General features: G+C 44.3%; 1 protein-coding gene across 8 annotated transcripts in view; it reads left to right on the top strand.

Annotated features, from left to right (window-relative positions):
* Positions 1-26,799, top strand: part of ACSL6 (acyl-CoA synthetase long chain family member 6) — a 63,906-nt gene that overhangs the window by 35,853 nt on the left and 1,254 nt on the right. For 4 of the 8 annotated variants that reach the window (XM_055086744.1, XM_055086743.1, XM_055086746.1 and 1 more), the window contains 11 exons: positions 3,938-4,011; positions 5,576-5,653; positions 7,100-7,234; positions 7,636-7,770; positions 8,845-8,940; positions 10,234-10,306; positions 12,183-12,271; positions 13,002-13,118; positions 16,082-16,225; positions 17,250-17,351; positions 18,283-18,354. In XM_055086744.1, the coding sequence (XP_054942719.1) occupies positions 3,938-4,011; positions 5,576-5,653; positions 7,100-7,234; positions 7,636-7,770; positions 8,845-8,940; positions 10,234-10,306; positions 12,183-12,271; positions 13,002-13,118; positions 16,082-16,225; positions 17,250-17,351; positions 18,283-18,354 (1,115 nt within the window). Of the gene's footprint in view, positions 1-3,937; positions 4,012-5,575; positions 5,654-5,710; positions 5,789-7,099; positions 7,235-7,635; positions 7,771-8,844; positions 8,941-10,233; positions 10,307-12,182; positions 12,272-13,001; positions 13,119-16,081; positions 16,226-17,249; positions 17,352-18,282; positions 18,355-26,799 lie in introns of all 8 variants that reach the window. The other 4 variants (XM_028493212.1, XM_055086742.1, XM_055086747.1 and 1 more) reach the window with 4 other exon arrangements.

Genomic DNA, 26,799 nt, shown 5'->3' with positions numbered 1-26,799 from the left:
TGTATTTCTGTTTTTGTGCCAGTACCATACTGTCTTGATTACTGTAGCTTTGCAATATAGTCTGAAGTCTGGGAGCCTGATTCCTCCAGCTCTCTTTTTCTTTCTCAACATTGCTTTGGCTATTCGGGGTCTTTTGTGTTTCCATACAAATTGTGAAATTCTTTGTTCTGGTTCTGTGAAAAATGCGATTGGTAGTTTGATAGGGATTGCACTGAATCTGTAGATTGCTTTGGGTATTATAGTCATTTTCGCAGTGTTGATTCTTCCAGTCCAAGAACATGGTATATTTCTCCATCTATTTGTATCATCTTTAATTTCTTTCCTCAGTGTCTTATAGTTTTCTGCATACAGGTCTTTTTTCTCCTAGGGTAGGTTTATTCCTAGGTATTTTATTCTTTTTGTTGCAATGGTAAATGGGAGTGTTCCTTAATTTCACTTTCAGATTTTTTGTTGTTAGTGTAGAGGAATGCAAGACATCTCTGTGCATTAATTTTGTATCCTGCTACTTTACCACGTTCATTGATTAGCTCTAGTAGTTTTCTGGTGGCATCTTTAGGATTCTCTATGTATAGTATCATGTCATCTGCAAACAGTGACAGCTTTACTTCTTCTTTTCTGATTTGTATTCCTTTTATTTCTTTTTCTTCTCTGACTGCTGTGGCTAAAGCTTCCAAAACAATGTTGAATAATAGTGATGAGAGTGGGCAGCCTTGTCTTGTTCCTGATCTTAGTGGAAATGGTTTCAGTTTTTCACCATTGAGGCCGATGTTGACTGTGGGTTTGTCATATATGGCCTTTATTATGTTGAGGTAGGTTCCCTCTATGCCTACTTTCTGGAGGGTTTTTATCGTAGGTGGATGTTGAATTTTGTTGAAAGATTTTTCTGCATCTATTGAGAGGATCATATGGTTTTTATTCTTCAGTTTGTTAATATGGAAGCTTCCAAAACAATGTTGAATAATAGTGATGAGAGTGGGCAGCCTTGTCTTGTTCCTGATCTTAGTGGAAATGGTTTCAGTTTTTCACCATTGAGGCCGATGTTGACTGTGGGTTTGTCATATATGGCCTTTATTATGTTGAGGTAGGTTCCCTCTATGCCTACTTTCTGGAGGGTTTTTATCGTAGGTGGATGTTGAATTTTGTTGAAAGATTTTTCTGCATCTATTGAGAGGATCATATGGTTTTTATTCTTCAGTTTGTTAATATGGTGTATCACATTGATTGATTTGCATATATTGAAGAATCTTTGCATTCTTGGGATAAACCCCACTTGATCATGGTGTATGATCCTTTTAATGTGCTGTTGGATTCTATTTGCTAGTATTTTGTTGAGGATTTTTGCATCTATGTTCATCAGTGTTACTGACCTGTAGTTTTCTTTCTTTGTGACATTTTTAAAAAAAAATTAACTAATTTATTTTTTATTTTTGGCTGCATTGGGTCTTTGTTGCCGTGTGCAGGCTTTTTCTAGTTGTGGCGAGTGGGGGCTACTCTTCGCTGCAGTGCACGGGCTACTCATTGTGGTGGCTTCTCTTGCTGTGAGGCACGGGATCTAGGCGCACAGGCTTCAGTAGTTGTGGTGCACGGGCTTAGTTGCTCCACAGCATGTGGAATCTTCCCGGACCAGGGCTCGAACCCGTGTCCCCTGCATTGGCAGGCATATTCTTAACCACTGCGCCACCAGGGAAGCCCCTCTTTGTGACATCTTTGTCTGGTTTTGGTATCAGGGTGATGGTGGCCTTGTAGCATGAGTTTGGGAGCGTTCCTCCCTCTGCTATATTTTGGAAGAGTTTAAGAAGGATAGGTGTTAGCTCTTCTCTAAATGTTTGATAGAATTTGCCTATGAGGCCATCTGGTCCTGGGGTTTTGTTTTTTGGAAGATTTTTAATCACAGTTTCAATTTCCGTGCTATTGATTGTTCCGTTTATATTTTCTATTTCTTCCTGGTTCAGTCTTGGAAGGTTGTGCTTTTCTAAGAATTTGTCCATTTCTTCCAGGTTGTCCATTTTATTGTCATATAGCTGCTTGTAGTAATCTCTCCTGATCCTTTGTATTTTTGTAGTGTCAGTTGTTACTTCTCCTTTTTCATTTCTAATTCTATTGATTTGAGTCTTCTCCCTTTTTTTCTTGGTGAGTCTGGCTAATGGTTTATCAATTTTGTTTATCTTCTCAAAGAACCAGCATTTAGTTTTATTGATCTTTGCTATTGTTTCCTTCAAGATTCCTTTTTAACACACCATTCCCACCACCACCTATTGTTCCTTCTGCAAACTCCATATCCAGTTTCTGGGATTTATTGTTTTTTTTGCAGCCACGGCCTTCTTCACCTTTCTTTTTGGGACCCCCCCCACAACCCCCCAGCCCAAGCTGTAGGGATTGGGCTTTTGAAACAATCTCATTAGAGGCTGAGTTAGCTTGGGTTTCAGATTGGAGATGGCAGAGAGGACCCCTCATTTCTCCCCCCCCTTTTTTTTTTTTTTTTTTTTTTTTTTTTTTGCCGTACGCGGGCCTCTCACTGTTGTGGCCTCTCCGGTTGCGGAGCACAGGCTCCAGACGCGCAGGCTCAGCGGCCATGGCTCACGGGCCCAGCCGCTCCGTGGCATGCGGGATCCTCCCGGACCGGGGCACGAACCCGTGTCCCCTGCATCGGTAGGCAGACTCTCAACCACTGCGCCACCAGGGAAGCCCCATTTCTCCCCTTTTGATCGGCTATAGCACTCAGCATAGCTCTGTCTCCGAAGAAATCCTTCTCACAAATTCTTCCTCATTCATTCATATTCTCTCTCCCCCACCCGACCCCTTTCTTATGAAGGTGAAATTCACATGGCATAAAATTAACCATTTTAAAGTGAAAAATTCAGTGGCATTTACTATAATGCTCTCTTAACCTCAACTCAGCCCTTTTTTTTAACCTCTTTCTGGGTGAGGGTTGCAAAGTTAACATTTTGGTTTATTTGATATTTCTTGGGTAAATTCTGCATATGGTCTGGCCCCTCACTTTTGGAGTTTCACAGCTGTTGTATCTTCTCCTCAGTGGAAACTTCTGATTTAATGTCTTTTGTACATGGCTGTGTCCTTAGACCTTATAGAGCCCTATGAGATGGGTGTCATTGTCCCTATTTTATAGGTTAGGAAACTGAGAGAGGAAAAACGACTTGCCAGTGTTACACTGGCAAGGAGGGGCAAGGCCAGGATTTGAGCCTGCTCAGATCTGTCCAGCAGCAGTGGCAGTGTTGTATCCATGTTGACATGAAATGGTGTCCAACAGCCTCCCTCCACAGCCTGCTGTGCCTTCTGTCCCCACCTGGTCTCTGTCCTCTGAGCCATCCTAGCAGCCCCGGGCTTCCTCATGAGCAGCAGTGAAAGGTTGTGTCAAGACAAAGCAAGAATATCCATGTCCCATCTCTGCCAGTGAGCAGGCAGGAGGGCTGCCCCAGCAGTCTGGACCTCCATCCTGGCCTGAGCTGGGGCCTTTCCAGGTGCTGGATGCAACAAGAAAGTCCTCTGCCAGCACAGTTGACTGCTGGATTCTGGACACTAGAACTGCTGAGGCCCAGAGAGTGGCATAGTTTACTGGGTATATGTATAAGGAGACTGGAGGCCAAGAGCCTGTGCTCCTTGAGGAAGGCAGAAGGGAAGGTGCAGGCCAACCCATCAGTCCTGAGGCACTCCTTGAGGCACTTGAGGTGACTCCAAGCTGTGTCACCTGCCTTCTGGTCTCAAGCACCTGGGAGCCTCATGATGGGCTTCAAGTGTCTACAGAATGAAGGTCCCTGACACAGCATTCATCTGCCTGGGACTCTGAAGGCAGCTGTGGACGAAGGCCAGAGGTTTGCGTGGACAGCTCCGGGTGTCTGGGACTGGTGACTCCGGTGCTGTTCTCAAGGAGTGGCCCTTGAGCTTCCCACTAATTCTCCTTCTTGCTCTCTCCTTTCAGGGAACCCAAAAGGTGCGATGCTCACCCATGGGAACGTGGTGGCTGATTTCTCGGGCTTTCTGAAAGTGACAGAGGTGAATAAAGTAGACTCACCAATGCAGGTGTCTCTCAAGGACACCCTCAAGCCTCAGAGGTTTTTGGGGTTTTCTTTTTTATTTTCCCTGGTACAATCTGGGCTGCCTTTCACAGGCAGGAGTTTCTGTTCTCATTAGAGCAACCTCACTTTCACAGATACTTTTAACCCCAAACACTGAAATGATCCATACCTGCTAAATATTCAGTCGATTTCTGAGAGTGCTCAGATCCCAGAAAGAAAAACTTGGAAACCTGTTTTTCATTTTTAACTTCAAATGTTAAGATACCTGTGGTTTTATGCATACCTTTATTTAAAAGTAATCCTTAATAATTTGTTTTTCCAAGTAGGTCAGGGTTTAATTCAGTCATTTTGTGTTTAAGGACTACTAGAGTCTGAGAAACAATGGCAACTGCTAATATATAAAGCTGTACTTAAAAAAGGTAAATCTAAAATCAAAAAAGCTTGATAACTTGGCCTGACAAAAGCATGTTAGCACTTTTTAACCGGCTAAGAAAGAAGGACCTTTTTCCACAAGTGGTGAGTATCTGAATGTCCTACACTTTCCTTAAGGAGAAAGGAATGTACCTTTTCCTATAAATTAAGCTTTTTCTCTACTGTGGAGAAAATTGCTGTCCACATTTATGCCAGATGGCTTTATGGAGCATATGCCCATTTGTTATATATTTTGGTGGAAAACTGTGAGACACTGTTGGTAGCTGAGCCCAGACCAGGAGCCATGAGCAAGGTTCCCTGGGCTTGTCCAAACTCGTTCAAAAGCCAGCCCAGGAGACTGAAGACCTCTGTGAAAGGGCAGAGAGCTGGGAAGTCAGCCAAGGAGAGCTCACCCCTGAATGGGGCCCCCTGGCCAGGGCAGCCCCTGTCCCTGAGGTCAGACCCATCCTGGAGAGTGGGGTCCCTCTTAGCCATCCGCTTTAAGGCCATGTTCCCAGGCTGTAGCTTATGAGGCCTGGTTCCACCCACCACGCCTCTGTCCGGGGCACGTACCCCAGCCCCAGTAGGCATAGACCTAGGGTTCTCTTGGCCCCTTTCTCTCGAAGGAGGACCAGAAAGTGCCACCAGGCTGAGACCCTCTGAATCGCTGTCCGGGTGGCCCAGGAAAGCTGGTGAAGTGGGGCCTGAGGCAGATCCTGCAGCTGTGGGGAGGGAGAGGCATGCCGTTCTGGCGCGAAGACCGAACGAGGTGCAGGCCCTCCCAGAGGAGACTTCCCTGCGGAGCTCGACTCTGCTGGTTTATGTGTGCTTCAGTTGGCTCTTTGCTTCTGCAGATAACCTAGACCCACTGGCGCTTCTACCTAACAATCCACTTCCTACACTGCCCTGTCTCTCTGTCTCTCTTTTCTTTCTGTGCCTCCCATCTTCCTCTCTCTCTCACTTTTCTCTCGCTGTCATCTCACCTCTCTCTCTGTCCCCCCTTCCCCACTGCCCTTCCCCTCTTCATGTTTGCCCCTCCAGGTCATTTTCTCTTTATTGTTTTATGACTCTCTTGTCGTCTTCCTGTCAGTGTTTCTTTCCTTTCTGTCTCCCATGCCCGGCACCTGCAGAAAGTGATCTTTCCGAGACAGGACGATGTGCTCATCTCCTTCCTGCCTCTGGCTCACATGTTTGAGAGAGTCATCCAGGTAAGACGCCCGCCTGACTGACCGGGCCTTGCCTGGGCTCCTTCTGTTTTCTTACAGAGTCAGTGGGCTCCCACTTGTGCGGATGTGCACATTTCCTATTTGCCTTTAGCACACATGTTTGAGCGAATGGTGCAGGTAAGGCCCTGGCTTCAGGGAGGCACAGTCTGAGCCCAGAACCCAGAACCCTAGCAGGGTGTCACGCTTGTCACTGGCAGCATGAAGTAGAACTAAACAGGCCTGTCCTCAGAAGGTGCCACAGGGGTCAGAGGAACTTGGACCCCCTGATCTGTCCCTCCTGTGAGCACTGCTCCAGGGAGGACCCAGGCCTGCTTGTCTTACCTGTGGACACACCTTGGCTGAGAAAGGCCCCAGCTGCTCAGAGAGCATTGCAGCTCTGCAGAAGTGCTTTACCATTCAAGCTCTGTACAGTATGCCTCCATTTATGGCCCAAACACCAATATTCTGTAACTTTCATCACTCACTAACCTCCTAAAAAAACAAGACAGTGAAGTTGAAAGGGGAGTCAAACTATCATGGCCCCTCAGGCTGTGGATGGGACTGGTGTTATGGTTGGACCTGGGACAGGCCTTGTGGGGACACAGAGAGAATGGAGGAGTCCTCCTGAGGTTGTGGGGGCAAAGAATTATCCGTGTGTGTCACTTAAGGGACCAGCCTGTGCATAAACTATCTCCTAAGCCTCTCCCGTTTTGCCTTGGGGGAGGTCTGGTATACTAGGGCGTGCTTTCAAGCTTTCCAGACCTGCATTCGAATGCCAGCAATTACTGTGAACTAGTTTTGGGACTCTAGGCAAATCCCTTTCTTTACCTCTGTGACCTTTGCGTTCCTCATCTGTAAAACAGAGATTAGAAATTCTGTTTCCCGTATAGAATTGCTCTGAGCATGACAGAAGGGAGCCCCTGGCCTACTCTTAGTCCCATTAGCAACCAGCCAGGCTCTGCCTTGGCCTCCCACTGCCAACATTAGCAGCACCTCCAGTTCTTGTGGGCACTGCATACCCTTCCAGAGTTGCCGAGATATCCCTGGGGAAGACCACAGGCGCTCTGAGACCTGGAGCGGACACACCGATAGGGTGTTGTACAGCTCAGAGACTGAGTCCCCAGGGAGGCCCCTGTCCAGGCTTTGGGAGTAAGCATGAAGGGGCAGGCACCAGTGAGACTGGCTGCTCTGGCATCTCCCAAAGGCTCAGGATTCCACCCTGTCTCCTGCTTCTTCTCTCCATGTCTGAGTGGGACTTGGTGGGGAGGGGTGTGTGTGTGTGGGGGGGTGTCACCTCTAATGGCTTCCTTCAGTGCCCCAAGGCAGCAGCCAGAGCTGGGAGGGGGGTCACAGGCGCCCTCCATGTGGGGCAGAGCTTTGGACAGCTCTGGATTACAGCCAGGAGTGACCACCCTGAGGGACTCCTCCCTTCCTGTCCACTTCTTCCAGTCTGTCGTCTACTGCCACGGAGGGCGCGTCGGCTTCTTCCAGGGAGACATCCGCCTCCTCTCAGATGACATGAAGGCTCTGTGTCCCACCATCTTCCCTGTGGTCCCACGACTACTGAACCGCATGTACGACAAGGTGAGCCCCGCGGGGAGTCTCTGGCCAGGCTGAGCAGCTGCATATCTGCTTGTTTGGACAGAGGCTGGAAGCCCCAGGCAGGCTTTCTACACCACCAGCCCCAGGTCCTGGAAGTTGCCTCTTCTCTTGTATTCCCTGACTCTCACCCCTCCTTCTCCTGTTTTCTTCCTATTCTCCAAAACCCTGGTTGGGAGATTTCGGGGGAAGGGCTTCTTTCCCAACAACGTGCCTGGGCCTTGGTAGCCTTAACCTTTAGCTGGATGTCACACATTCAGTGACCTCCTGCAGGGACAGAAATAGAGTGTGGCTTCTCTGCTGGCCAATCTAGGCCTTCTTCCTGGGGGTGTGTCTAGAGGTGGGACCTGCAGTCTTTACAGCTGTTTCCAACTTCTGTTCCTCAGATCTTCAGCCAGGCAGACACATCATTAAAGCGCTGGCTCCTGGAATTTGCAGCAAAGCGTAAACAGGCTGAGGTCCGGAGTGGAATCATCAGGAATGATAGTATCTGGGATGAACTCTTCTTTCATAAGATTCAGGTAAGAAAATGAACAAGTGATGATAGAGTGGCACCCAAGTGTCCAATGGGTGACCTTACAGAAGAATTGGAGAAGTTCATCCCAATGGTGTGTCATCTTATGAAATAGTAACTTTTTGCTAATGAAATCAAAGCTTAAGCTATCACTGAAATTTTAAAGGACCCATTTTTGTTCATTGGAGATGTGTTATATTTGCCAAAGGCAACCAGCAAGAAGGACTCCTGGAAAGTAAGTTCCTTGACCTCTATAGGCAGTAGGGCAGCTTTGCCCTTGGGTAGTCAGGTTCACCAAGGAGCTCTTGGGGCCTGAAGATTCTCTTGCCCCTCCCTGTAGCCTTGGCCACAGTGGCTTTCCAGTAGCGCAAGGTTCTAGCCAGATGACCAAGAATCTTCCTTTCCCTCCGTGTTTCCCATCTCTTCAGCCTCTCCTAAACCAAGCTGTTTATGAATTACTCATTCCTGTCTCCTCACTAAAGTTTTAAAGCTCTGCATTACTCAAAGAATTTGTAGTTAATTTGTACCAGTACTCATTTTTCCTTACTACTCTATTTTTAGCTATGAAAAATTAATATTTAAAATCTCTTGGCTCAACTTACAGAAACAAAGTGTTTAAAAAATTCTTTGACCTCTGCAGTGCATAGTAAATAGCTCATGGCATTGATTTAGAAATGAAAAAAGGCCATGCCATTAAGGTGGAAGTGGGAAGAAATTGTCCTCAGTAATTGTTTTGGATGCTTGCAAATGATGGGAGAGTGAGGGAACAGCTGTGTATTTTAAGAAAGGGAGAACCAAAATTATAGAATGCCACACAGATTAATGGCCCTTATCTCAAAATACATAAAAGAGTTGGCCATATTGTGGGTTGCATTGCAAAGCTGATTGGGCTGATTCATTTGGAAGGAGAAGGGGGCTTCCTCAGCTCATGTGTTGTATAGCCTCAGGCTGCCTCTCTGATCCTAACCCTAGGGTCCAGGTAGGGTACAGCTGTTGAACGTTGATGTTAGGTGAGGCCCAGGTGAGCTACACTCCACTTGCCACAGCACAGACTCTGGCAGGTTCTTCTCTCTTCCCACAGGCCAGTCTTGGTGGGTGCGTGCGGATGATTGTTACTGGAGCGGCCCCTGCGTCACCAACGGTCCTGGGATTCCTCCGGGCGGCTCTGGGGTGCCAGGTATTTCCTTTATGTGGACTTCCCTGGGGGCAGTGGGGTGAGTGTTAGGACAGGGCAGGAAACCCATTATACCCTCTACTGTACAGAGAAATATTCTGGGGGCAAGATCTTTGTGGGATAAAAGCTCCCTTCTCTGAAGATGTAAAAAGCCCAGGGTCACTGAAAGCCAAGATAGCCTTGTGACATTGTGGAAAGCCCAGGTGTGTATCCACTCTGGGAGAAAACTGTATATGGATCATCAGTGTGCTGGAGAACCTGTCCCACACCTGTACCAGCATCTCTGCATTCTCCAGCCTGCAGACTATTTCCCAGCCCAGAGAAGGAGCACAAGGGAGGGGGATAAAAGTTCATTTGTGTGTTTTTATTTGATTCAGTAGGTTTTGTCATTGCTAAAAAAATTCATTCCTTTATTTATCCATTCAATTAATGTTTGTCAGGTTCCTACTTATGCAGACTGTAGTAACATAGTTGTGACTGGTGGGTTTTAAGTAAAGTAGGCACATCTACTTCATAAATGTGCATGCTTAAAGTTTTATCCTTTAGAAGCCGTAGGCTTCTTGGGAATTCCCTGGCGGTCCAGTGGTTTGGACTCAGTGCTTTCACTGCCGTGGGCTCAATCCCTGGTTGGGGAACTAAGATCCTGCAAGCCGCCAAAAAAAAACAAAAAAAAAACAAAAAAAAAAAGGAAGGAAAAAAGAAGCCATGGGCTTCTTACACTGACCTCCTGTTCTACACCAACCTGGTGGGGGAACTAAGACCCTGCAAACCCCCCAAAAAAAAAAAAAAAAAAAAACAAAAAAAAAAAGGAAGGAAAAAAGAAGCCATGGGCTTCTTACACTGACCTCCTGTTCTACACCAACATGAGCTGACCGCTCCTAAAGGCAGCTCTCCCACATGGTCTATTCATGCAAGCACATGGGGCTCTGAAGGGGAGTATCTTACAGAGACAAAACCTTTATTGGATTTTAAAATGTTTGTCTTTAATACATATTATTCAAATTAGAAACAGAATCAGTGGTTGAAAATAGGTTAGAAGTCTTTATCCCAAACCACATAACCTTATCTACTAAGTGTCTGTGGTTAAAAATAGCATTTCTTCCAAGCAGAGTAGCTACACCTGTTGTCTGTGTTCAGTTTCTCCTGAAGGTACCTACTTCCAGAGCACCTCCCCTCCCACCGTCCCCAGCATGGAGCAGCCAGATGCTCCGTGAGAGGTTAGCTGGCTGAAAAGGGCAACCAGCTATCTGCAGGCGGGTGTGCACCTACAGTATGGTTTCTGTGTTTTGCTTGAAGGTTTATGAAGGCTATGGCCAAACTGAGTGCACAGCTGGATGTACCTTCACTACACCCGGGGACTGGACATCAGGTAGGATTGGCTGGAGATGTGGGAATGAGTTAGAACAGCAGGCTCTAAAACTTTTTCATGGAAAGTATATTTACATGGGCACATAGGAAACAGTGGGAGAAACAGAAGAAAAACAATGATGGTGGTTTTGTCTGTTTGTTGTGGCATTATGGATCTGTTTTTTTTTTTTGTTACATATTTTTGTATTTCCTACTATATTTTGTATTTTCCTATTTCTTTATAAATAAATAGAAGTCATGTTAAAAAAAAAGTAATAGATCACAAAATACAGCTCCAGGTAGAAAAATGCCTATGATATCAATATATTGGATTTTATAGTTTCTAAATATCACACAGTCTTGCTTAGAGTCATTTCAGAATGAAGGAAACAGGCTGTGAATTGGATATGATTTAGGAAGGAGAGGCAAGTTTATAGCAGCCAGTGTGCTGTTTCTTGAAGAGCCATTTCATAGGCTCTTTGGAACTATGGTCTCCTGTGATAGCAACATCTAAAAGGCAGTGGCAACCTCAGAAAGGAGCAACTGCTATCCACACCCTCATTCTGAAGGGACCTATCTTTCAGGGCAAGGAGGAAGCAGTAGGTAGCCCATGTATTGGCTGTCACTAAATTTAGACCAAATACAATCATCTGAAAAACATTCAGCAAAAGAATTCTTCAGGATACCAACTTCCTCTGTGCGCCTGGAGCCACCCTTCACGCTTAACTTTGCTCAACTACAAACTAGAAAACTTGGGATGATGTGCACAGAAAAGAAATATGCTTAATAGTGCAATACTATTTTCAGAGCACCTTGAGGTAGTCAGCAGAAACATGATAGGTGTTTAATTGAGGTCTAAATAGGTCTAAATTGAAATCACATTTGGTGAAGTCAGGTACAGAAGTTTTATCTCCTTAAACTCTAGCTGAATAAAGCCTATCTTGTATGTGAAGTTTTTGATCTCCCTACCACTGGCAACTTTACTACACAGACCATTTTCTGAGGTCCTGGCTCATTAACTTTTTTCTTGTTACTGCGATCATATTTACTGATCATTTACATGTATACCCTTCCTTTGGACACTTTCTTCCCTCTTATGATGTCATACATTTTCCTATGTGAGGCTTTTGAGGTTTTACCTTTTTTATGCATCCTTACCATAAAAACTTGCAAAGGTTATTGAGTACGAGAGGATCGGTATCTTTGTACAATATTGTGAAAGATTTGGCGGTCTCTCATTTAAAAGAGAAACGAGTGTGTCACAGCCTGCTTTTTGTTTACGTGGCTCACTTTATTTCAGGACCTTGGCCAGCACCTGCTTAAAAATCCTCCGCCTTGCCAGTGAGTTGTGTAACAACCACAATTACTAGAAAATGACTTAGATGTAGTTTTGTGGTTGGAGTATATAAGACCAAGAAAATTTGAAGTCTTATTTGGGGGGGGCGGGGGGGCGAGTTGCCTCATCCTTGTTTTCCATTTCAACAGTCTGGTGACTGGAAGAAAAAGCAATAATGACTATATTTTATGATCCCCAAACCAAAACATATGATCTGATGATGGGGAAAGTGTTTTAATATAAAAACTCCTGACTATGTGGTTGGTGTGGGTATGAGCCTCCCCAGAGACCCTGTACAGGTTGACTCTGGGCCATGTAAGCCTGGCCGGCTGTTTAAGAATCAGATGTAAAACAAAGGCCCAGGAGAGGTTGGCCTCTCCTTTCTCCAGAACTTTGTTTTATCATCAATGCTTGCTTGTGACAAACGCCCATCTAGAGGTGTATTGCTTTCCATCCACGATTCCCCACTTTGACCACTTGAGGGGTTTCACATGGTGTGGAGCATCTTCAGTGCTGAAATTGATCTGAACACTGACAAATGCACATTGTTCTGGTGTTCTAGGACACGTAGGAGCACCTCTGCCCTGCAATCATATCAAGCTCGTGGATGTCGAGGAACTGAACTATTGGACCAGCAAAGGAGAAGGAGAGGTAAACTTGAGCGTTTAGCCATTCATGTTTGTGGATGCTCTACAGGTAGCGAGTAAAAGAAAACAAAAATGGAAATGGAATTGTTTTCCTTTCACCCTATGTGTAAAGTCACTTTATATTATTGATTAATTTGACTCAACTGAATTGAGCATTTTCTCTCCTGTTTATGAAGTAACCAACCCTCAAGGCTGGGAGTGGGCTGGTTCAAAACAAGATTTGGGATTCGCAGACTGTTTTAAAAAATCCATTTTTTTCTTAACTGGCACGGCTTGTTGCTGTGTATCTGTGCAGGCAGAAACATAACCATTTGCAAATAGGCCAGATGGGGTAGATAGAGCTGGCCTGTGCTTGTTCATTCCATGGGAGTAGATAGGAAAGCTGAGTGCCTGGTCATGAAGCAGGGGGCTCAAGCATCTCTGATAGAATCAGCCAGCTTTCAGTATCTGATGAGACCCTATCCAGTGTCACAAAGCAGTGCATACCGAAAGCCGCAGTGTTCCTGAGGAAGAAGGGACGGCAGAGAGGTAGTTGGAGAGGACACTGCTTGAGAGAAGGCAGGAGACAGTTGAGAACGCTGGCGGCTATTCCTGTCCTCTGTTTCCATCACTGTAGTTTCCACAGTGGATTTCTTGAGGGATAGTGTACATTTTTCTACACATGCCTCGTGACAGCCTCATATCAGGATTCCTTATGCTGTGGGCTGAGAGAAACCGCGTGTTTGTCCCTACAGATATGTGTGAGAGGACCAAATGTGTTCAAAGGTTACTTGAAAGATCCGGAGAGGACAAAGGAGGCCCTGGACGACGACGGCTGGCTTCACACTGGAGACATTGGGAAGTGGCTGCCAGTATGTATGTTTGGAACCGTGGTGGGCCTTCACACATGTTGGTGGTTGGGGTGTGTATAATCTGATTCACTCCAAGGCAGGAGTCTTTATATCCACCCTGACAAGTAATCATTCCAGATTACCTCTGGGAAATGGGAGGTTCTTCCTTACCTCGCCCCCAGAGCCTCCTCCTGCATCCTCCTGATGAAGGTGACAGGAATCTTTTGGGAGCGTAGAACTGGAGTTTGAGGCCTAGCCCCTACCCTTAAGAGGTTTCCAGGAAGAGATCTGACAGTGTTCTGGAATCCGATGGGTGAAGTACAAGGAGCATGGGGCTTGTAACTCTGGGAGATCTGAGAAAGGCAGGGCCTGGGAGCCCATGGACACTGGCCGCCAGCTGAGAGGTGGCACTGAGCAGTGTGAAGAGCTTGGAGCTGGGCAGGAGGATGCTGGCGTTCCTTTGTCTCTGCTAGCAGCTGCTCTTATGATCTTGAGCAAAGCTTCATCCCTCTCTGGGGCTCTGTATTGACTCAGTTATAGAATAAGAAAGTAAGGCTACATGGCATTCTTCAGCGGTGGCCCCCAACTTTTAGCCAAAACCAGTAATGGTGTCTCACTCTGTCATTTGTAAAATGGAGGTAATAACATTGCTTACCTCTATGGTCGTTGTTGTAAGGAGCAAATGAGATTATACCTGTAAAGCCCTTAGCACAATACCTGGCACACAGGAGATGCCTAGATGGAAACTATGACCAGAAAAAAACTATGTCACTGAAACTGAGAGCCTCCACCTGCAGCAGCCCACCCCAGGAAACCTTTCGTGTGTCTCTGGGAAATTGCTAAGATTTTGGGTGGAGTTCTGAGATGTTGAATTTATTGGACAGGTGAATGATGTTGAGCCCTCCAGGGGCTTCTGGGCTGGTGAGCTGATTTGCCCCTGCTTGGAACTGCACGTTTCACTTTGAGAAACCCTCACTCTTGCAGCAGACAGGGATGTATCCCTGGGCCAGGGACTATGCTTAGGGGAGAGACACATCTTTAGACAGTTCCCAACCCAGTGTGATGGGCATGAGATGAGGGCCATGCTCACCTAGGGGAGAAGGACAAGCTTCTACTGGCTCTGAGTCTCAGGATTTAAGTCCTGTTCCAAGAGGACAGGGGAGAGTGGGAAGGACAGTCAGGGCAGGAGTAATAGCATGTGCTAAGTAGAGAGACACTAGAGGTGTGAGGCAAGGAATTCTAACTGAGGGCCCGCAGGCATGGAGGAGGGAGGCTGGAGAAGCAGCAGGGCCCTGGACACTGGCAGAGGGTAGATTGTCCCATCAGCTAACGAAGCCTAGGCTTCAGCCTTCACTTGCATAGGCCCCTTTCAAGGCTCTGCACTTCATTTTATATTATTTTTCTTAAAGGTGGGGGTCTCAAAACTGGAAAAAACTTGAAGTCCCACAAAACTCTGGATCTGCCACTGATGCCCTGTAACTTGGATGAAACCACCCACCTTGCAGGGTGTTGTGAGAAGCAAGTAAATTGATTCATGTGAAGCACCTAGTGCTGTGCCTGAACTCAGAGCCCAAGGCAGTAGTCAGGCAGTCTGTGGGAGTCAGTTTTTTAAATTATTACTATTTTGAAATAGTATTAGATAGATCAAGGAAAAGGTCTAAGTTTCTGATCCAGAAAGACCTGATTTAAGTCCTGGTTCTCCCACCTCCTAGCTGTGTGGCCTTGGAGGAGTTAACTGACCTCTCTAATCCTCACCTTCACCATTTATGAAATGGAGGTGATGACACCCAGCTCATGGGGTGCCACGAGGACCAAAGAAGCCAGTGTAGGGAAAGGCCCTGATGTCCAGCCGGATTTTGAGCAAAACAAGGCCTGCTTGTTTTTCTCTTCTGGCGAGACTACTCTGGTTCTGATGATTGAACAGATAGAGCAGGTGCCAGAGTGTGTGCACACGTTCAGTAAGGAAGTGGTTTTGATGGAGGAGGTGGTGGCTGTGAGAAGGATTTATGAGTGAGGACAGATGAGCCTGACTGCTGGAAGTCCCAGGAAAGGCCAATGGCAAGGCCATCTCCAGGTTTGGGGCTTGGGGAATGGGACAGGCTTGAGGAGGAGAAGGATGAGCTTCCTTTAGGTCATGTTGCATCGTGCAGGGAAAAAGGCCTGGTTTTTGTAGTGTTTGGTGGATAGTGAGGTTCTGAGTCTGGAACTCAGTGAAGAGCTCTGGCTGGAAGCTCAGACATATGCAGGAGTGGCCACTTAGGAGATAAATGGTGGTCACCTCAAGGAGCATCATCAGTGAAGGTGAGGAAGTTGCAACATTCAAGGAAAGAGCCAAAGGAGAGAGACCCACCTATTCACCTTGGAAATTCAAAAAGATTGAAGGGAGTCAGGGAGGTGAGTGGGGGTCCTGGAGGCCAGGGGCACAAGCACTCACTGCCCAAGGGGTGGCCTGCCTGCTGCAGAGGTCCTGGAGGGAGAGGGCTCCTAATGCCACCTGGGGTCCTCTGCCAGAGCTGTGCTATGTGCTGAAGGATGGAGAGGCTGCTCTTTGGGAGTGGTGGCCTAAGCATGGTTCAAGGGGGAGAATCTGAAGATGCTGCTGAGAAAAAGGACAGCTGGAGCGAGGGCCTGGGTGAGAGGAGCCCTGATGGGAAGGTGGGTGGCCTTCTGAGGAGGAGGGCACCTGTTGCTGGGCACCAGGGTGGCAGGGGTGGGAGGGGGAGTAGGGCACATGGTGAGGGGACAGGACAGTGGGCACTCAGGGCCCAGCAGAGCTTGGGAGCCATCCACCCTTGTGCACGGCGTCCCTCTCCAGCCATGCAGTGGCTCCATGAGAGCAGAGATGTCAGGTGCACGAGCAGATCCGGTGGGGCTTGCAGGGTGAGACCGGGGGTTGGAGAGGTGAGGGGCTATGGCACTAATGAGTGAGGGGCTCAGGCTTGGGAATGCCGCCATTTTATGAAGCAGCTTGTCCAATTCCACAGGCTGGAACTCTTAAAATTATTGATCGGAAGAAGCACATATTTAAACTTGCTCAGGGAGAATATATTGCACCCGAGATGATTGAGAACATCTACATCCGGAGTGAGCCTGTTGCACAAGTGTATGTCCATGGGGACAGCTTAAAGGTGAGTCCCCTAGGCCTCAGCCCTCCCACACATACTTTGGGCCTGATGAGTACTCTGGGAATGATTTCCTAAGTAACTGGTATTTGATTAAAGTGATGAACATTAATTTCCAATCAGATACTGGTATTCTCTGGCGTATCGGATCATGAGAGAAAATGCCTTTCTAAGGGAGAAATCTTAATTGCTTATAGTTTGGTAAATTGCTGTTAGGTAAATAAGTTGCTTAAAGTAGTAGTAATAACATTCCCACTACTTTTAACTTATGCTCCGTCTACTTCCAAGAGGAATTTTGAGTTAATATGCTGAAGCAAGATTCAGGGTTTCTGCTGTTTTGATTTTGAAATACACATAAGAACTTTACAGATAAATAGGTGCAGTATTGCAAATAATGATACTGATGATATATCTTAATATATTAAGCTAATGTGCTAATATAGTACAGGATTAAATTATTTGAAGAGGATTTATATTTATTCTGCTTTCTGGTATCATTTAGATCTGAAGTCAGAAAGATCACTGCGAATATATTCTGTGGTATCATTGGATTTATGTAATTAAAGACTATTAAATTATTTTTTAAGAAAATGCTTTAAAGATTAAAATGGTGTTGTTAAAGAATGAGGACCATACTAATGAATCAATTTCAAAATGGTCTGGAAATCCTTAGAAATGTATGTGTTTTAGATTATACAGTTGGTTGATTAGTATCCTAAAGATATACTCATTTAAGATTGGCCTGAGAATCAAAGGTACATACAGGACTAACCTTACTGATTCCTAATCTTCTTAAGCTTATTTTTTATTAATTAATCTTTTATGAAGTTAGGGAAATATATCAGAAATATTCAAGAATATTTCTGTCAAGAATGTGTGATATGTTGGTGGAAATGGTTCATAACATAAACATATTTTCAGAAAAGAGTGGAGTCTGAGGAATACCAAGAGATTAGTTTTAACGCTGGACCGCAAATAACCACTTTAAAAGCTTTTGTCATAACTGTGTTTTCCTTTGGTGGGATTGCAGGCCTTTTTGGTGGGCATTGTCGTGCCCGACCCGGAAGTCATGCCCTCTTGGGCCCAGAAGAGAGGAATTGAAGGGACGTATGCAGAGCTCTGCACAAATAAGGTCTGTACCTTGGGGCTGTTCCCCAAAAGACTGCTGGACCTTCTGTGACACTGCATAATGAGAGGACATACAAAAACAGTAGCCCAAGTGAAATTTGAACCTATAGGGAAATTTCTATCTTTATTTTATAAATGGTGGGAATCCTAAACCAGAGGTTTGTCTTTTGTCATTGTTGTAGAAGGAGCTCATATCTCTTCTTAGAACACTTGATAAACTATTGAATTTTCCAGCCAGGAGACATCAGAGAAAGCTTGTCCAGAGCTGTTGTTTTGCATCTTGCAGGAGAGTCCAGAGAGGGAGGCGGCTTGCCCAAAGCCACACAGCTGGTTAACAGCAGTGTCAGATGTGAGAATAGGCCTTCTGACTCACTGGCCCTGATCTCTCCTAATGTGAGGTAGCTTTTGTATCTACTGGGCTTAGAGAGACAGTCATGGAATTGAAAAAGGAGCACAGTTCTCCCTGCTTAGAACATTTGCCACTCACACCTTCCAGAAGCCTTCTCCTGGCACATGTACAGTCCTGTGGAAGAGGATCTCTGTGCCCTGACTCAGCATCGGCCCCTCAGTCACATGATCTGTTTCTTAGCAGCAGCCGTGAACCCTAGAGCTCCCACCAGGCCCTGGGCTCTTTGGGGGGTGACAGGGCCCCTGAGACTCACTAGGCTGACCAGAAGTCTGCTTTAAAAAACAAAATTGAGTGGTCCCTTAGCCTGTTGTTGGACACTCCTCAGGCCATGCGGGCACTTACTTGCCAGATGAGGGGTGGTGATTGGCTTGCTGCCAGGGAGCCTCAGCCCCAGTTGGGGGTTTGAAGGGTGTGGGGAGTGTTGGTATGATTGCCAGTTGTACTTTGCTCACAACTCATTGATTCTTCTATCTCCATTTGGAAATGTGTTTTTGCCTTGTAATTTTACCTGTATGGTTCAATTCAGGAGCTGAAGAAAGCCATTTTGGAAGATATGGTGAGGTTAGGAAAAGAAAGTGGACTCCATTCTTTTGAACAGGTAACTGTTACCTTCTCCATACTTGTTACTGCCCTTTATGCAGGGATGAGAATTAAAGTAACCAACAGTGACCCTGACCTAGATTCCCTATCCTCCACGCAGTGGCCTGCAGGCAGGCTGTGTACCAATGGATCCCTGAAGGCCTGTTCTAAGCTGACTTTGCAACAGCCTGCATCCTAACCTAACTAAAATCGGTCGTAGGCTGAGTGAGACTGTGCTTATTGTCCTCATAATCACAGATGTTCATAAAGCTGAAATATTACCCTAGCCATAACTGGTAGAGCATGTCTACATGGTGTGTCTCCAAGCTGCGTGCAGTACTCAAGACCAGAGTCCTGTCTTATTTTTATTTTTATGGGGACTGTCTTCTTGGCTGCAGCAGGCAAGCTTACTTGCTAGGACATCAGAAAGATTGCACTCCTGGGGCCAGTGATCTGTCAGCCCAGCATGCCCTGAGCAAAGAGGAGGAAACAAAGAGTGTGTTGGGAGTGGACACAGCAGACCTCTAAGACTTTCCGTCTTTGCAAGGTTGAGGTTCTTTTTTGTAACTGAGTTCATAAGCGTACTTGGTCCTACTTACACATGCCATTTATAATCCTCTTTAGTCACAAATTCAAAAAGAAAAATTCTTCAAACAGAAAAATATTAATATGCTGATTTAAAAAAATTTCCTAGTGTGTATTTTCCTAGTATAATTGTTTTTCATAAAATGGTTCTCCAACAGTGTCCCCAAATATAGTATTAAGGATCTGCAAGGTTTATGAGAATTTTAAATTTTATATGTTCTTTTTTTTTAAAATATAAATTTATTTATTTATTTATTTTTGGCTGTGTTGGGTCTTCGTTGCTGTGCACGGGCTTTCTCTAGCTGCGGCGAGCGGGAGCTACTCTTTGTTGTGGTGCGCGGGCTTCTTGCTGCGGTGGCTTCTCTTGTTGCAGAGCACGGGCTCTAGGGCACTTGGGCTTCAGTAGTTGTGGCACACGGGCTCAGTAGTTGTGGCTCACGGGCTTAGTTGCTCCGCGGCATGTGGGATCTTCCCAGACCAGGGCTTGAATCCATGTCTCCTGCATTGGCAGGCAGATTCTCAACTACTGCACCACCAGGGAAGCCCCTTTATATATGTTCATTTTGATGTTAACCTAAAAACATTTTTAAACCGGTTTTAAATATAAATTTTACAGCAGTTGTTTGACAATTAGAAAACATGTCCACAGATTAAGACTTTTAATTTCTTAAGTTTCAAACTGAGGAAATCTAAATATAGTTTCAGGGTTTGAGGGAATTGTTTTTCTTTTGAAATGGACCTTTACATTAATCTAGCTTGAGAGAAACTGCTTTACCCTCATCCGTCAGTGTGTTTTAGGGCAAATAAGGCCTGGATGAATAAATCCTTATTTTAAAAAATTATAAAATCTGAGGCATTCAGGCAAGTCATATTTATTTTTCTGAATGCAAGGTCAGTTCTGGCATGATAATTAAATTTCTAAATTTGCTAAAACTGACTTCATTGCTCTCCCATTATGGGGAGCTGTGTGACTGTAGATGTGATCCTGTAGAGCAGGCGCCACAAATGAGTGGTTGGAGACCTGGTTGATCTGGGCTCCCTATTACCTGAATGGATGGCTGTAAGGGCGCTGGGGATGCGCTGGGGATACACTGGGGATCCTGCAGATACCCTTGTGATTCCCAAGGCTTGCATGCCCCCTGCTGGATGTGGGCTGCATGACCTGCCTCAGAGCAGGTGGAGAATTCTAACAGATTCCTCTCCTTGGAAAAGACTACCACTCTTAAGCTTATGTTTAAAAGAAACTTTTGGTTAAGGTTCCAGTGTTAACCATTGCTCAAGTTAGAGCTTTTACTGAGATGAGACGTATACTTGACTTTCCATACGCTTTAAGCAAAGTTTCTGCTCTAATAATTGGCCCTCGCTGTGGTAACCTCAAATACAGAGAAATCATGTGGCATCCCAAAGGACTGAGTTTTATTGCCAAGGCTGTTACCTCTTCATTTTCTCTGTTCTCATTCTCCTCTTTGTTGGTGTGTGCTCCTAGTTGTGTTCCAAAGCTCAACGTAAATTACTTGAGTTAATCCATAATCTATTGTCAGCTAGTCCTTTTCCCTTTTCCTCAAAATGGAATGATCAATTAAGGCTTAATGCTAATTTTTTACCCCCCCCCCAATAGATATCCAAGCCCAAGGCTTAAATCATTCAACAGAAGCTTTAGGAGTTCAAACTTACTGGGCAGCGTTGATCTGAATGAAACTTTGAATTAGATGAAAAATTAATGTAATTTAATTTCCAGAAACAGACAATTCCTAGAACTAGGCCAACCATTATCAATTTACGGAGATTTAATGAGTAGATAAGAAGCATTTAAAATAACTGGTATCGGGGCTTCCTTGGTGGCGCAGTGGTTGCGCGTCCGCCTGCCGATGCAGGGGAACCGGGTTCGCGCCCCGGTCTGGGAGGATCCCACATGCCGCGGAGCGGCTGGGCCCGTGAGCCATGGCCGCTGAGGCTGCGCGTCCGGAGCCTGTGCTCCGCGACGGGAGAGGCCACAGCACAGAGAGGCCCGCATACCACAAAAAAAAAAAATAAATAAAATAAAATAACTGTTATCAATAATTAAAATATGTAGGTTCTTGGGAAGTATCTGAGCATACTTAACTGTGATTTAACCATTTTTTTGACATTTCTATGCCTTATTAGTTTGCATAGGCATATAAAATACAAAGTGAACTTTGAAACTTGACAGTTTTCAAATTCTGACTGCAAAGCACTTGCTAAATATATTTTACTGTATTTCTTGTCATTGAAATGAATACTTACCTAATCAATTTACCTTTAAATCAGAAATGAATTGAGCATTTCCCTAATTAATTTAAAATTTTAAAATTTCTCTTGTCCTAAATTATTCACTCTGTGTTTATTATCTACAAGCAATATTGTGTGTTAAAGTGTTTCACGGAGTAATACCATTGAAAGATTTTAAATACTCTGGTTTTTTTTCAGAATTATGAAAATTTCTATGCTTTAATGAGTTGGCATACATTGACACTTTTGAGGCATTATATTCCAATATAATATTTAAATGTTATAGTATCTTTAAATTTAAAAAAAAATGAACTATAGAATCACTTTTCTGTGACAAAAGTGTAGTTTCAGAAAGGGAGGTAACATTAAGCATCTCCTTCCTTCTTTCCTCAACAAAAACTTTGCTTATTGCAAACTGGAAAACAAGTTTTATGTTGTGTTAGGCATAAAGGGAGACTAAAGACTCTCGTTCCTTTTTTTCCCCATAATTCAACAGTTTGGTTTTATTAGAAAATATGTAATTATTTATAAAAAATGAAAATTGGTTTTACCATTGGTTTATTTCTGAAAATAAACTAACTATAGGTTTGGGGCCCACAGTTAAGGTCAGTTAAAGAACTGTTTTGACTCATTTTTTCCCACTTACTGATTAGACTTTTAGTCACTGGAGCAATTTGTATAGGTATTTTCATGGAAGAATTTAAATAGACCCAGGGCTGTAGGTCAGACTGGAGCAGGGAGTGGCAGTAGTGCCACTCTGATCTGCTGACTAAGTGGCTGAAAGGTGAGCTGAGTGCCATATTGCTTGGCTTCCCTCAACACTGTATTTAATTGTGTTTCCTCTCCTCAGGCAGCGACTATATTGTAGAGAGCCACATTGAAGTGCAGACGCCCCAGTCAGCACTTTAGGCTTGCTACACGTTGCTGGTTTGACAGATACTCAAAATCTACCAGCTGATGCAGTTCTTTCTTCCTAAGATCATAGTGTTTTCTTTTACATTCTACTTACCATCTAAATAGTGTATGTAGCTCTCCCTATGAGAGTCATCTTCCCTGTACTGTATTGTTTGAAACTTCTGCTTGACACTGCTGAATTTTCAAAGGTGTTCTCCCAAGTCCCTGTACTGAACATAGACTCTTGTCTCAATTACACATGTTCTCCACATGCTGTTAGGAATGCAGATGAGCTGAAACCCTGGCTGCCAGAACACTCGTAGAAATTGTATCTTGGCATTGACATCTCCTATAAAATTATATTATTAATTTCATTTACAGAAGAAGGTGGATAGATTGTTTACACTTGCCAGAAGTCTTTATGTGATACTTTTTCTATCAGAAAGGAACTTAAAAAAAAATTAAGGATATTAGCGCTGCCAGTTTTTCATTTCATGGAGGTAAACATGAGTTACTAAGTTAAATCACTGTATCTAGGATTAAGTTTGATTTGGATTTTGTTCATATTTTCTTCAAGCTAGCTAGTTTTGTTATCAAATGGTGATTTCTGAACTTGAGTAGCAGAACTTAGATGACATCTTATATGCACCTTATGAGCAGGTACAAAACAGAAGAGCAGTGCTGCTCAGGTAGGTTTGGGGCTTGAGCCAGAGCCTGTCTTCCACCTCCCACCCCTCAACCCAGCCCCCTCACTCATCCCTCCCCCACCCCACCTCCAATGCACTTCTGCCTCTCCCCCACCTCATTCCACCCGTATCTGTCTACACTGTACCTTCATGCCCATCTCCATCTCCACACACCCCCACCCCCCAGCAGAGGCCACGGCAGAACCCCTAGGTCTCAGTGCACTATGGTCTGAAAACGTCTCCCTTGGGACCTGTTTCCACTGAATTTTGGATCCCCAGGATGATTTATGTTTGATCAAAACAAATTAGGAAAAAAGTATATTCCAGAGGGTACAAAAACTGGCAGCCCTATTCCTTACCAAATCCTTGCTTCTTTGAGCATCAAAAACACTGAGAGAATTTTTTTTTTATTTTGCCATGGAAAAAATTCAGAAAAATTTTATTTTATATTGAAGTTGAGAGAATTTTCAAACAAAACACTTTTTACAAGAACCTTAACAAATTTTGAAACATTCGATAATGCCTCTTTTTAGCCAAGAGCCTCAGATTTCCAGTTATTTATACTGGATATCCAAGTAGAAATCCTTTCAGTATGTAAGGTAAAGTTGAGGCAGCTACCTATAATGCTAGCTTTAATTTTAGCCTAAAGTCCAGTCCTCCCCTTCCCACCACACACAAATCCCTTAAAATGCTATTCTTTTTATAGCAAAAGTGAATCCTTCATTTGAACAAATTTCTAAGAGACAAAGATGAATCTCATTTATTAATGCTGTGCTCATTTGAAAATTATCACATTTTAAAATTACAAGCATGGGTTTAAAAAATGCCAGAATTTGTTAGAATTTTTCTTAAAAACTTTTTTAAGAAGTAGAAAGTGTAGCTGTTTTAGGGGTCTTCTTTGTATATTGAATCTTTGATCTGAAAAATCAGTGAATGCAATGGAGAATTTTCTGAAGAAAGACTTCTTTGTCATATTACAATACCCACCTGCCAGGACACTGACTGTTAGCATCAGAGATTTGGAAAACAATCACTGACATGTTGAATTTTTTGCAACTATTTGCGTACATTGATTTTTTTCCAATTTTTAAATTTTTGGTGGTTAAATACACATAACATAAAATTTACCATCTTAACCATTGTTTACGTGTGCAGTTCAGTGGCATTAATACACTCATAATGTTGTACAACCATCACCACCATCCATCTCTGTAACTCTTTTCATTTTGTAGAATGAAACTCTGTACCCCTTGAACAATAACTCCCAATTCCCTCCCTCCCCCCAGCCTCCAGAAACCACCATTTTACTTTCTGTCCCTATGACTTTGACTACTCTAAGTACTTGTGCTTTTGTGACTGGCTTATTTCACTTAGCCTAACGCCCTCAAAGTTCATCCATGTTGTAGCATGTGTCAGAATTTCCTTACTTTATATAAATAATATTCCATTGTATGTCTGTGCCACATTTTGCCTATCCATTCATCTGCTGATGGACATTTGGGTTGCTTCCCTGTTTTAGCTATTGTGAATAATGCTGGTGTGAACATGGATGTACAAATATCTCTTTGGGATCCTGCATTCAGTTCTTTTGGGTATATATTCAGTTTCTCTATATCCTCACCAACACTTGTTATTTCTGTTTTCTGGATAATAGCCAGCCAAATGGGTGTGAGGTGGTACATAGACTGATTTTTGAAATAAGTCATTTTCTGATTGTATCCATTGATTTTAATTAACAATTCTCATATGACAGTAACATATGCCACAGTAACCTTTCACTCTTGTTCTCCTGGCTTCTGTAACCCACACCCCAGTTCCTTTTTACTCCTCGAGAAACTCCTTCTCTGTCTCAAGCCCAGGCTGAAGCTGTGTCCTACATACTAATATATCCAATGTCCAAAAACCACTTGGATGTCTCAGAAGCATTTCCAACTTGACATGAATACTTGATCTTCCTGCCTCCAAAGAATCTTTCTGCTCCTCCTACAGTTTTTCTGCTCAAGCAGAAGTCTAGAGCCAGTCTTAAAATCTCTTTCTCTACCAATTACCCAAACCAATTTTAAGTCCTGTCCTTTCTACTCCCCAAATCTATTTCCATCTCCACAGCCAACTTTATAGCCTAAATCACCATCAATCTTGCCTTTTGGCTGGTCTTCCAGCTTCCACTTTTACCTCATTTCAATCCTCTCTTAACAGGGTAATCTTTCCAAAGATGCGTTCTAGTACTGTGTCTGATTAAAAATTGTTTAAAGAATTATGTCCAGGGCTTCCCTGGTGGCGCGGTGGTTGGGGGTCCGCCTGCTGGTGCGGGGGATGCGGGTTCGTGCCCCGGTCTGGGAGGATCCCGCGTGCTGCGGAGCGGCTGGGTCCATGAGCCATGGCCGCTGGGCCTGCACGTCCGGAGCCTGTGCTCCGCAACGGGAGAGGCCACAACAGTGAGAGGCCCGCACACCGCAAAAAAAAAAAAAAAAAAGAATTATGTCCAAAATCCCTACCTTGGCATATTGATCCTTTGTAATTTGGCCCCAGCCTATCTCCCCAGCCTTATCTCTTTCTTCTTCTTTATTTGTATCACCTGCTGCAGCCTGTACTTGTGATGTCCCAAGTGTGTTTTGGCACATGTTGCCTCTGCCTAGAGCCATATAACAGCCTCTCCCTTCCCCTTGCTATCTTCATCTGGCCAAAGCCTACTTATCCTCCAGAGTTCAACTCAAGCATCCCTTTTCAATGAATCCTGCTCCAGAGACTGGGTTAGGTGCTATATCAGAAAGGAATGCAGCTCTAAAAGAAAACCCTCAGGGTCTTAAACACATAGGGTGTGTTTTTGTGGTGTTCTCACATAAGAAGTCCAAAGATAGGCAGTCCAAGGCAGGTACAGGTTCTCAAAGACCTAGGCTCTGCCTATCTTTCCACTCTCCCTTCTTAGTATGTTGGCTTATCACTTTATGTGGCTGCTACAGCTTTGGACATTGTCCATATTCAAGGAAGGAAAAAAAAGAGAGTGGGTAGAAATAGGTATGTCTGAACCTTTTATTAGGAAAGCAAAAACTTTCCCTTCTCACTAGCCACAGATGGATCTTATGACTACACCTTAGCCGCAAGGGAGCCTGGGAAATCAGGACATAGGATTGTCATAGTTTACATAGACCATTTTGGCCCCAAACAAAACCTGGGTTTTATTAGCATGGAAGATAGGGAGTGATACTGGGAAAGCAACGGACAACTGCTCGTCCCTATAGTAGTATTATCATACTGCAGCATCCCTCATTAGATTGTAAGCTCCATGTGTGCAGAGATTGTGTCTTGTTCTTCTTTGTATCCCTGGTGCCTTACACTATACCTGACACATGGTAGTTGCTCAATAAATGCCAATTAAGCAAAACAACAAGTGAAAATATATATGTATTTAGCACATATATTTTGAGTTAATTTTTTAAAGTCTATATATAGCAATTCATTTGCTATTTAATAATATGGATCTGTTGTCTCAACAAAATAATGGAATGTAGACCCAGTTGTCAGTAAGGATACAATTTCTTAGAGACACTGTTACTCCAGGATTCAGCTCAAGCCCAGAACATAAAATTCTGGTTGAACTGACAGTCTCCCTTTCAGCTGGAATCCCACGTGGAGGAGACTGCCCAGGCCCTCCCAGGTTAGTTCATCTATCTCTCTGGTCCCCCATTCAGCCTTGAAAAGAGGCTTTGCATGAGGAGGCCTGGAATCTGCCTCATGGAAATAGGCAACACAAACACTAAGTCTGATCCCTCCATTCCTCCTGCCAATAATGTGATCACATTTTCTGGCAGAACTTTTTTTTTTTAACGCAGACGCGTCATGTCCCCCCCTAGACTTTATATTTCTCCTGTGAATGGCACCACTGTCCATGCAGCTCTCCAAGCCAGAAACCTGGAAGTCCTCAAGGCTGCCTCCTTCTTTATTACATCCTGCCCATTTATCTCTGAATCGCTCTTAGAACTGCTTACTTGTCTCTGTCTCTGCCACTTCTGTAGGTGCAGGCCCTTATCTTCTTCTCTCCTGTGGATTGG

This window comes from Physeter macrocephalus, chromosome 8 (assembly GCF_002837175.3).
Source record: "Physeter macrocephalus isolate SW-GA chromosome 8, ASM283717v5, whole genome shotgun sequence".
NCBI classification, from domain to species: Eukaryota; Metazoa; Chordata; class Mammalia; order Artiodactyla; family Physeteridae; genus Physeter; species Physeter macrocephalus.
Note: the sequence above shows the minus strand (reverse complement) of the source record. Positions and strands in the feature narration are given on the sequence as shown.